Consider the following 11134-nt stretch of genomic DNA (forward strand, 5'->3'; position numbering starts at 1 on the left):
GGGGAGGGGGACGAGGGAGGGGGGAGGACTAGGAGGACAAATGGATGAGAAAGGGATGCAGTGTGGCATCAACTCACTTGCGAAGGTTTTCACTATTTTGTACGGAGCGCCTCCATCCCTCGGAAAGCGCCGTAACATCAAGGTCAAAGTCGTCAAAGACCTCGGGAAGGCTCTCCTTCTCCTGCGGGTCCACAAATACTTCTGCCTGTAGGGGCAGCAAAGGAGAATGGAGGGTAGAAAGCAAGCAGGATCCTTCCATGAATACCACAGGAAGAGGCAACGGCGACGGATCTAATCACAAGCATACGGGCTCCCCTGTGGGAACTTTGAATGCGTCGCATCCTATGCCTACATCTCTCTCCCTCTCTTGACACATCATGGGGAGGTTTTAAACTCGTCGTCGCAATCAATCGCCGCCCTTCAGCCGCCCTAGGCCTCGCCTTTGCACTACATGCATCAGACTGGGCTTCTTCGTCCCGAACAGCGTATTTCATGCTGGTCCGCCGTCGTCTCCTACCTCAGGAGTGCCGATGAGCATGAACCTCACAGGGCCCCGCTTATCCTTCACCACCAGCTGGTCCAGCGTGTGCTCGTTCTTGGCCACTTTACCGCCTTGGATAGTGAGGCCGATGATTTTCTGTTTTTCGGGCAGGACCCGAGTTTTGGCTTCAAGGATAATCTTCAAGTTGGCAATGGTACAGCTGATAGGGGGGAAAAGGGGCGGAGGAGCCAAGAATGAGGATATAAAGGCATGGAAGCATCCAGCAATGTACACAAAGAGAAAAAAAATGTTCATGTTGCCCGTTTTTGTGCATGATCACGTCTCGCGAGAGAATAAGCCGGATCTATCCCTGCAGTCTGAGGGGCTTCGAGAACCACAATTGACAGCTCCTTTCCTTCCCCTTACCCGTCAGGGATTGACCCCAAATTGATCTCCTTCCCCCGCCACTTGGCCACCAACTCCAGCGATCTTTGAGACTGGACTTGTGCTTCGGGCACGCGAGCTTCTTCAAGGAGCAGATTGTCGTCCATCTCTGATTGCCCAAAGGAAAAAGGATGAGGATTCATGAGCCTGGTAAGTGGTGCACTCTATTGCTTTAGGCTATGCAACACTGGTACCCTCAGCTAATGCTACCAGGATGAGGGTAGAGTGATTCCATGATCTCCTTAATACCGATCAATTACTTACCGAAGGCCACAGCAGAATTTTGTGAGAAGGAGGAAGTTGAGGACAAAGAGGAAACTGGGCCGTCCGCAGTTGCAATTCCATCCATGGTCGCCACATGTCTTTCGTCGGCAGGCACTTCCCCTTCTTCCATAAGGCGTCTGCGCCGGAGAAAAAGAAGGTGCGCGGGTGAGGGACATGGAAATTCAAGCCTTGCAAGGGGATCGCCTAGTCGCTGAGCAATATTCAAGTGTTGACGTCTTTGCCTTTAAGCTCTCGGTCCACACGGCATGAGCCTCCCGACTGGGGTGACCCGCCCGCGGTGACGGCGCACTTTCGCGACATGTCCTGCGACGAAGGCGGGGACGACGACGGCTTTCGTGGGCGTGCTTTGGAACGTGTAGGAAAGAGGCGGTGACTTGGTAATGCTAATTATGTGCACGCGGGGGACCGGTCAGGGAAAGATCCCGGGATCAGGAGGGAGGCTCGTTTCCCCGCCACACGACTTGCCGGTCAAAACCCTGCTTGCTGGTGGAATTTTGAAGCGAAGATGGAAAATACCTCACAATACGCCCTACATATCCTTATTCACAGAGGCAATCGTTGTTTGGGATTTTTTGGTGGCTATTCATTGAGAGGTCATGCCTCCGCCGTCGCCTCGAGATCTTCGTCCTCGATCAGACAGTCACGACACGCAGGACACAGGGGATGCCGAGCTGGGAGAGATTAATATTCCCGACTCGACGGACGCCAGCGTTCCCCGTAGTTTTATTCGGAAAAAAGACAAATTAAGTACGAGTAACACGAGCATATCTTCCAGTAATTCTACTCGACGATGTAATTCAGAATGGCACTCCGCTGTATCCAGCCACGACGGGGAGGACCTGAAGCCACCGGGGACACCATCACAGATACATCTCATGTCCTCCATGCATTCTCAGGTGGTGAATGTTGTTCACCATGTTCAAGACTATCTCCATCACATGTAAGCAGACTGTTTGAGAGAAAGGCGGGAATTTTCGATAGATGTCTTTATCCCTCCTCACTTCCCAGAGTTACGTGCCGGCGCTTTGTTTTTGGGTTGCAATCACGTGTTTCTTGGGATAGTAGTTTTACCAGATGAGCGGACATCGCATTTGTTTTTTGCAGAGTGCCATGTCATGCCGCCTGTCACGCCCATCTTTTCCAGAGCTCTCACCTTTTTCCTTGTCTGTTCCTCCTTCCACAGGCCCAAGTGGCAATACCGCCTGCTTTTATGCACTGTCATCATCCTTTTTGTCTCCCTCGTCCTGGTCTTGACCGTTTCGGTGCTGTACGGCTTCAACATGGCCCTGCCACACATACGAGTGGTAAAGATGAGGGCGTTATGGGAGGGGAAAGGGAGGTATAGGGCACCAAACTTACCGCCCTGGGGCAAATGCTCATTCGCAGAGGGGACATTCCAGAAAAATAAGATGACAGACAAGCACTTCCTCTCTCTTTTTCCTATCCCCCCAGACGAACGTCCGTCTCGCCCTCCCCCCACCACACGTGGACTCTGCCGGCCACATTCCCATCGTCTCCACCATCCTCTTCTCCAATCCCAACTCCTTCTTCACCACCTCCAGCCTCTCGCCTATACGCATCTACGCCCTCCCCTCCCGCTCCCCCGAGAGCCTGCTGGCCCTCACCGCGCCTCGGACCATCCGGCTGGCCGGGCACGAGGAAGGCTATTCTTTTGACGTGAACTTCACCTTGAAGGACGTGGGGAGCATCGATGGGGGGAACGCCACGGTCGCAGCGGTTTTGGAGGTGAGTAAGGAATGTCGGAAGGGGTTAGGGCTAGAGGCAGGCTTAGGGCCGAGGCTGGAGATGCATGCGTGGGTGGGAAAGAGGGGGCGGAAAGCGTCGGATGCCTGTTCATGTGTCTTTCGCCTTTTTCTCGTCCACAGGGCCAAAATTGTCTGCTCTACACGACAAGTACTAGTAAAATCACCGTGAAGGGCTTGGGACTCATTCCTACCAGCCGGAATTTCAAGGTGGAATGCACGGTGCTAAGAAAGTGGGGCGAGAACCCCCTGACCCTCAGCGATTGCTACGGGCGCTTTTACAAGGGATAGTCCAGGTTCGAAGGGGCGAGGATATGGTCTGGATAGAGTAGTGAGGCAGTAAATTAAAGCGAGTTGGAACTTTTGAAGTGGCAACCGAGAGGGTTGTCAGGAAGGGAGGCGGAGGGCGGTCGACGACGACAAGTTTTGAGTTGTGCTCCGAGGAGGCTCTCGTGTATAGGAGGGACTTCAGCCGGGACGTGCAGGCCCGGAGGAGCCACTGAAATTTGCGAAATTAACAAATTTTTCCGATGTGTGTAGGTGAGAAAAAAAGAATAATCTTTGCGTAATTGCATGTGGTACACGGCACGTGGTATTACGTTTGATTTTACTATGCTGTATTATTCCCGCTCCTTTCTAGTCACTGTCACTTGTTACAATGTCTGCGCTAAGAAATTCATGAAAGGTATGCTATGTTCATGCATTTCCCTCAAGACGTGTGTAAATCAGCGCTCGAAGCATGTTTCTTCAGCATTGACACCGGGTCCACTTAACCTTTCCCCGGGCCTGTCGGACTTTCCCCACATCCGATAAAATAGTCACGCGCGACAAAATGCCTTACACTATGCACAAGTCGTCCGTCAAAAAGTGACAAGCGGCGAGCTGGTCTTTGCCGGTGCCTGTCCTTGTCCCTTTCCGACCTTTTTTTCCACCCCCAGGAACGTAAACGCCCGATCGCCCAGCTGGCATGATATCTCCAAGGATTAAAATCCTATCTCGCTGTCGTCGTACCGCTTTTGGGGCACAGCTGTTGTCCCGTCTCCGAGACTCAAAATCCTGATAGGCACGCGGCCTTTGTGATCTGAAGCACAATCAGCTCGCTGAAGTCATTGCCTTCGATACTTTTGGTGTCCCGGCCGACGGGCTTTATGGCAAAGTCGTCCCGCTTATTGGCCGCCGCACGGTGGAGTTCTCGGCTCTCGTGACTCGTCTCTTTCTTCTGGACATGTATCCTCCGCTCACAGGCAATTTTATGCGTTCGCGGGACAGTATTCTTCCTCCGTTATCGTCCCTCACAGATAGCGAAATCAATGCTGACATGAGTGAGAGCAAGGTTTTTGAGGGGGAGGGCGGTAGTAATGAAGGGCTTCCGGTCAATGAAGACAGTAAAAACAAAGGAGGTAGAAAAAAAACTGAGAAGAAACATAAAGATGTACAGCAGGAGGACTTGGAGAAAGGGGAGGACAGAAGAGATAGCAAAGAAGATACGAAATTGTATAATCTAACAGAGAAAGGCACTTCATGTGTCTCACCATCGACTCCAACCTGCCGTCGCTTCAGGCTGTGGGGTAGACTCAAAGCTCATTCATGGCCCGCGATGCTATCAAAGGATCAAAAGGAAAAAGCTCTGTCAGAAAATCTGTACCAAAGAAGAGGAGAGGGTGGGAGTGCAGATGTGGAGGAGAAAGAGGGGACTGAGGAACCACAGAGTGTTTCCCCTTCGATCTCCCTCCTGTCCTCTTTGCACTCAAGTGTGCGGAGCATCGTCGGACAGATTGGTAACCACTTGTATCAGGTATGGCAAGAGAAAGGCAGGTTGCACATTGAATGGAAAAGGTTGCAGAGGGGGCGTTGACCTAGTATTTTGCGAGCGTACTTGGTTTTATAATAAACCGCTACATACCCACAGATGCCTAAGTGGAAGTATCGCTTGATGGTATCTTCTATTGTAGTCCTGCTCATCTCCTTCCTGCTCCTCCTCTTCGTTTCAGTCGTCTACGGTTTCGGTATGAGCCTACCGCACATTGAGGTATTGCTGTGAGAACATGACAATCAAAATTCGTTTTTTAACCCCCTTGCTTAACATACGACGTTCCCTCTTCTCCTGATACACATACACCGGATTTGATTGACTCGTTCCCATTTGCTATCGCAGGTAGTGGCGGTAGATGTGGTCTTGCCCCTCCCTCCAGACGGCTCGCTCCCTGTCCGCTCTCTCATGCGCGTCAACAACCCCAACCGCTTTTCAATTTTGGTACGGTATTTTATGGCCACTCATCCTGTTCCTCCTAGTTCAGTAGGGGACGAAAGATTCTCTTGGATAGACTTGTCCGATAGCACTCACCAGCTCGCAACCTAGGGTCGGGGACGCTCTCTCAACTAACCCGTTTCCGCCGTATGCTCGCGCCACGTGTTCGGCTTCCTTTCCTCGTATCCGGACAGGTGCATCCCACAGACATTAGTGTTTACTCCCACCCAACCCGCTCCCCCGGGTCTTTGCTGGGCGTTTCGACCATTCCAGAGCATCTTCTGCACGCCCGCGAGGGCGCCCACACTACGGAGTCTGTCTTTGTCGTGCGCGACCTGGGCTCGATTGAGGTGTGTCAAGTCCGACCATTTTCTTTTCAAAACTTTTTGATGCGTGTGTCCTCTTTTTATTGAGTCCATTCATGCGCTTTTGTGCAAGATATGTCCTTCTTAACCGCCCTCGCTATCCGCAAGTCAATACGGGAGGGGAATCACTGCGTACGTGGAAGTCAGAGATTATAAGTATAACAAAGACATTACTGTCAAACGAGAAATCCTTCGGATTGTCCTTTCGCATCGATGGGGAAGGTCGTCGGGTTGACGTCCGCTTCTCCTATCTCTCGCATCCCTCACAGGGTGGTCCAGACCTAGCCGAAGCCGTGTTGACCGGTGGGCCTACATTTTTTTACACGAGGGCCAAGGCGGAGCTCACGGTCATGTCTTTGGGATTCATGTCCATTGGTCGCGCCTATATTTTAGAGTGCACTGTTTTGAAATATTGGGGTAAGATGACATGCTGAATGAGAGCACATGCCAGCCAAGGATTCCTCTGTGGTCGTAACACACGACTTCTAATGCCATACAGCTGGTAATTACTCATGCGTCTGTCATTTACATTCCGTCTACCTGCACAATTAGGTAAGGACATTCTTCTAAGCGACTGCTACGGCCGTTTCACACGCTAACGGCATACCTTCGCGCGATTCAACACTGCACGCCTCGACATAGACAAGCATAAGTTGACCTTTTTTTGTCTGCAGGGAAAATAATGTATCAAATCCGTCTGGTCTATTTTTCCGACTTGGACTTTCCCTTCGATTTGCAGGAAATTTCAGGGGCATGTATTTGTAACAGAAATCATATTGGGAAAGCATCAGCATTCAATGTCTCTATCAGAAATAGGTTACAAGACTCTTCAAAGTCGACTTAGAATACAACTCTTTTAAATAGGTCATTTATAGAAAGGCTTTGATTAAGCATATCTTTCTTTCTTTGATTTGAAAACGAAAATTGCGCTCAAACGTCCAGCACCCTTTTGTCAACACCGACTACTTTCCAATCCAACCTCTGGGATGCTCGACAACACTACCCTTATTCTCTCGTTGATCTTCGTGTTCGTCTTTATATTTTCTCATTATATATTCCAAGGCTTGAACACCCTGCATCGTAATCGAGCAATTTTTCCTTCTTGTAGTTACTATTATGGATTTTGCTGTAGCAGAGGTCTTTTGCAAAATGTAGCGCTCTTATTTGTAAACTCTCGCCGGATGAGGTCCCATGCACACCAAAAATCTTATAGACAGATCTTGATACTTTCGTAATGTGTCCTTACAAAACCAGCTCTTCATGTCTCTAAGTTAAAACGAAGACATGCGCGAACAACTTCGCAAAAACCTTTCGTCTTGAAGTGAAAAGGTACTTTCACTTATGCTGTCTCTTCGGAGCCCCGAAGAAGGAACATGTCCTTCCTCTGATTTTACGTCTGGTACTCAATCGACGCAGAAAACCAGCTCCCATAATTTCACTTAGTCTCCTTTTTCACATATTACGCTGCTTATGCGCGTCTTACTCCTCTTTCTATTCAAGCGTCGAACGCTCTACACTACCAGCGCCGTGGGAGCCACGGCTGGCAATAAAGGAGCCTGTCCAGAATGTTCATCGCCATTCTTCTCGACTTCTTCTACCGCATCATCAACTTTTCTTATCATGACCACAACCTGCTCCTCATCTTTGCCCTTACCGATCGCCTGGTACCCTCCCCTGTCCACGCTTTCACCCGTCCTCTCCCTCTTTAGCTCCAATCCTTGTCCGTCATGTGCTGCTGCCCGATCGTTTGACTTGGCTCTTGTCAAGTTTACGTGCGGTGCTTCCTTCGCTCCCTTCCTGCTTGCCTCCTTTGTCATGGGAGCCTCCCCAACTTTCGATTGAGCGCCTCGCCCGGGCCGATAAACACTTCCGCGTCTACGATCGTAAAGGAGAACATAAATCCACTTAGAACAATTCAAGAGAAAGCTGGTAAAGGGATGGGGGGCCGCCTTGCTGAAGCAGAAGAAGGGACAATATCATAGGCCTAAGTTTCAAAGGCAAAGTTTTGTATTGCCCAAACTTTAAACTAGTCGTTCAGCTTTTCAAGAGAGAAAACCTCCGTCTTCATTCATATAAAATGAAAAGCCTGAATTGAGCATCGCCTTTCTCGTCTCGAATATCCCGTTGCATTTCCTTATGCGACACCTACCGTGATCGAGCCCCTACGTTTGAGTGGGTGCCTCCGTTTCCGCGATGTCCCATTCCCCACCCTCTGCCTTCGCCTCTCTCTTCATATCTGCCGGTACGGTCCTGCTGTTTTGAAAACTGACTTGACCAGGGTTGATGATTTTCCCCTGTGACGATCACGTGGCGGGGAGAAAAGCCGTTTCCGTACTGGTAGCTAGGGTACTCTGTAGGAAAATATCCGTTGCCGTTGACACTTGAAGTGCCATGCGTGGGAGGTGAATGGAAAGTGGAGGCAATAGGTTGAGGTGGTATGACTTGAAAAGATTGGCCGGGAAAGGATGAATACTGCGCCTCGTGAGGAGCTGCTGCAAACGCATAGACAGGAGCGCCTGCGGGTGAAATGGTCGAAGAGTGATCCTGAAAAGAGGCGGGTAGGATGTCTTGTCCGTCGAGTATAGACGAATAGTAGGCGTGATCGTTCATAATCTGCAAAGCCTCATTGCCCTGGAGAGAAGAAAAAGCAGGAGAGGAACACACGTGACATGATTCGCAAGCGGGAGAGGCTCGTCAGCAAGTCATGAATAGCTATGCACAGAGCATGCGTGTAGCTTGTGCTGGTTTGAACTGATTTCAACAAGAATTCTTGGCGTCACCGAGCGTGCAGAGGCTTTATATTCTCTCTCTTGTATTAAATATGATGGAAACAGAACTCAAAATACCCCTCGCTTTATAACTTTACCTCATTGAATGGCACCTCTTGTGTATCACGGGAGCGGGGAAAGGGTCTATTCTGATTGTTGGCCAGGGTAATGTGCCGCAAAGCAGCATTTGGCACATCTTTCACCAAGAGCCACTGTATTGAGCGAGGACAGGCGCCAAAATGTGGCAGGAAGCAACATGTATGAGGAGGAGGAGCGAGGTAACACAAAATCACGATCTATATTGTATGAAAGCCTATGGCACAGTGCTTTCGGAAACACTACCATGATGAATGCAGGACTGAGTATGTAACTAGCCCCAAGTCCTTCTTTGAGGAGAAGGAAAAAAAATTTAAGATAGGGATACTTTACATACAATCCAGAACGCTCGGCCCTTTCACGGACCCCAGATCTCTCTATATTTTCACTCACCCTAACATTGAAGACTCCCCGCCACCGATGTGTCTGAGTCTGCATTCGAGTCAATTATGGTGTTATGGAGCTTTGAGAAGAGGATATAAAACATTTCTACCAAATCTGAACTTGCTTATTCCCTCCATATCTTTCTTTACAAAGATTCCCCTCCACCCCACCTTCATCCACGCGGGAAAGGAAGTGTTAAAGTCCACGGGCGAAGACATGAGGGCTACCCCACAGAATCGCTGTTAGAATTGGAAGGAAATGATTGATGAGCCAGCCGCCGTAAAGTGACGAGTATAAGTGATTTGTGTTTAGAAACAAATTGCTATGTAAAAGTTAGTATTGAGATGACAGCTGTGCTATCTTCTACCATAATTATGCTTTTTCAAATACTCCGCTCAATTCTACACTCCTACTTCCCAACACTCACCCGCGATTCATTGACTGAAAAGAAGAGGTAGACAGGGATACCCTGCACGGCAGCCTCGCGGTAGGCGCTATTTAAAACGGAAAAAGGAGACGGGTTACAATGTTGGGAATCTCCAATAAAAGTTGAGGTTTTGCTGTCTGAAGAGATCGACCGGGCCTGAAGAAAATCGCAAAAAAGGAGCACACACAAGGGTGTTGGAAAGAGTTTTGGGTTCATTACCGGTCTAGGCGAGCATTTCCGGGTTCCGTGGAGGCCCACAGGGAATGGTGTACGGACTGGACCACATCGGTTGGGGAGAAGGACTTGATGACGAAAAATCGAGCCTGAGGGGGGAGAGACAGATGGGGACGGAGTTGCAGGGGAAGGCATGCAACGCGTGAGTACACGTGATCCGAGGATGATTGACTTTCCCTGACTTCACCCCCGGCCCCAGACCGTCTCGTCTCCTCCCACCCTATTCCCCTCTCCATCTCCTGAATCGACCCCCACCTTTCTTCCCTTCCCCGTCCTCATTCCTCTACCTGCACCGGATCCCCCGTTGGCAACACCTGCGGCGGCGTTTTCCAGGCCTCCTCCTCCTTCTCGGGCTCCTCGTCCTGCGGCCCCTCTTGCTCCTGCTCCCGGTTCTCCTCTTTCTCTTCGTCTTCCTCCCCATCCTTCCCCTCGAAGCCTACTCCCCCTTGCGGCTCTTCCTCCTTTGAATCATTTTGGCTGATCTGAACGACGCCTGTTTCAATCCTCGCCTCCATCACCTCCTCCTCTGCCTCCTTGCCTGCCGTCGCTGGGATGGACTCTTTCCCCATCGCAGCTGCGCCTACTCAGACAATTAATGCGGGGGGAACACAAAGAAAGGTCGAATAATTGCACCGACTTGTTCCATCACATCGGATTGCCACGTGACTAGTGGCCTTTCGCTACTTCCCCCCTCCCCTCCCTCCGCCCTCCTGTACCTTCGGAGTGCACGTCCTGTGCCTCTCCTTTGTCCCTCCCAACCTCCTCCATTCCTCTTTCTCCTTCCTTTTCACCCCTTTCTTGGCGTGGAGCAGGCACCGAGGGGGGCATCGAGGACGAGACGGCGACATAGCCCCGCCCTGGCCCACGCCGACCTCGTCCCCGCCCTCCGCGCCGTCCTCCGCCTTCCCTCTCTCTCCCCTCTGCTCGTCGACTTGGGTAGGGTCCTGGAAGGATGGTGCCAGTTCGGAAAATCAACGCCACTTACAGCAACACAAAAGCCCGGAACCTGCATTCCCACCCCTTTTCTCCCAAGCTGCTCCTTTCCCCATGATAGCCATTCCTTTGGCCCCACAACCCAAAACCTTGTAATTTGCTCTCAGGCGTCCTCTCCCCACGCACCTTTATAGCCACGGTCACCGGCTGGCGAAGGAGAGGCAGGTAGCGAAGAGGCAGCGGCAGGGGTGTAGGCGGGAAAGCTGGAGGGAGGGTAGGAAGGAGAGAGCGTCGAGGGCGGGAGGGAGGGAAGGAGGGAGGGAGGGAGGTAGTAGTAGCCGTCCTGATACGGGGAGAAGGTGTCAAGACCGTACATCTGGGATAAAGTAGATAGTATAAAATTTGAGGGTAGATATGAGGTGAATAGGGCGAATCAGGAATAAATGTGTAATTCGGGGGGATAGGGTTAAGGTTATAGGTGGAAGAGCAAGGCAGATGGAACAGGGACAGGAAGGTAGTGTCGCGACGCACGTCCACCATGAATAGCAGAAAGCGCCAACAGTGGGGAGGCGAGAGTCCCAGAGACGCCAAGGGCCACATTCTGCGTCACAATGGCGCCAACGCGCCGCCCTGGCTCTTTCCTCTCTGTCTCGTTCTTACGCTCGCAACCTAGGGTCGGGGACGCTCTCTCAACTAACCCGTTTCC

General features: G+C 51.0%; 2 protein-coding genes across 2 annotated transcripts; both read left to right on the top strand.

Moving 5' to 3' along the window:
- Window positions 1–1755: 1755 nt before the first annotated feature.
- Window positions 1756–3460, top strand: NGA_0432801 (uncharacterized protein). Its single transcript, XM_005853478.1, has 4 exons — window positions 1756–2150; window positions 2394–2514; window positions 2663–2956; window positions 3097–3460. The coding sequence occupies exons 1-4, from the start codon at window positions 1807–1809 to the stop codon at window positions 3262–3264; spliced, it is 927 nt and encodes a 308-aa protein (XP_005853540.1). The 5' UTR covers window positions 1756–1806; the 3' UTR covers window positions 3265–3460.
- Window positions 3461–4273: 813 nt separating this feature from the next.
- Window positions 4274–6396, top strand: NGA_0432901 (uncharacterized protein). The gene is made up of 6 exons (XM_005853479.1): window positions 4274–4768; window positions 4883–5002; window positions 5129–5227; window positions 5311–5571; window positions 5772–6003; window positions 6139–6396. Exons 1-6 carry the CDS (start codon window positions 4292–4294, stop codon window positions 6183–6185), a joined length of 1236 nt encoding a protein of 411 aa, XP_005853541.1. The 5' UTR covers window positions 4274–4291; the 3' UTR covers window positions 6186–6396.
- The last annotated feature ends 4738 nt before the right edge of the window (window positions 6397–11134 follow it).

The sequence above is a fragment of the Nannochloropsis gaditana genome, assembly GCF_000240725.1.
Source record: "Nannochloropsis gaditana CCMP526 unplaced genomic scaffold scaffold867, whole genome shotgun sequence".
Lineage (NCBI taxonomy): Eukaryota > Eustigmatophyceae > Eustigmatales > Monodopsidaceae > Microchloropsis > Microchloropsis gaditana.

Excerpts from the sequence above, each read along its gene's own strand:
- NGA_0432801 (XM_005853478.1), top strand. The coding sequence starts at position 1,807 with ATGCCTCCGCCGTCGCCTCGAGATCTTCGTCCTCGATCAGACAGTCAC. Across the intron at positions 2,515-2,662 it reads CCCTGCCACACATACGAGTG|ACGAACGTCCGTCTCGCCCT; the intron begins GTAAAGATGAGG and ends CTATCCCCCCAG. Across the intron at positions 2,957-3,096 it reads CGGTCGCAGCGGTTTTGGAG|GGCCAAAATTGTCTGCTCTA; the intron begins GTGAGTAAGGAA and ends TCTCGTCCACAG.
- NGA_0432901 (XM_005853479.1), top strand. The coding sequence starts at position 4,292 with ATGAGTGAGAGCAAGGTTTTTGAGGGGGAGGGCGGTAGTAATGAAGGG. Across the intron at positions 5,228-5,310 it reads CCAACCGCTTTTCAATTTTG|CACTCACCAGCTCGCAACCT; the intron begins GTACGGTATTTT and ends CTTGTCCGATAG. Across the intron at positions 5,572-5,771 it reads GCGACCTGGGCTCGATTGAG|AAATCCTTCGGATTGTCCTT; the intron begins GTGTGTCAAGTC and ends CTGTCAAACGAG.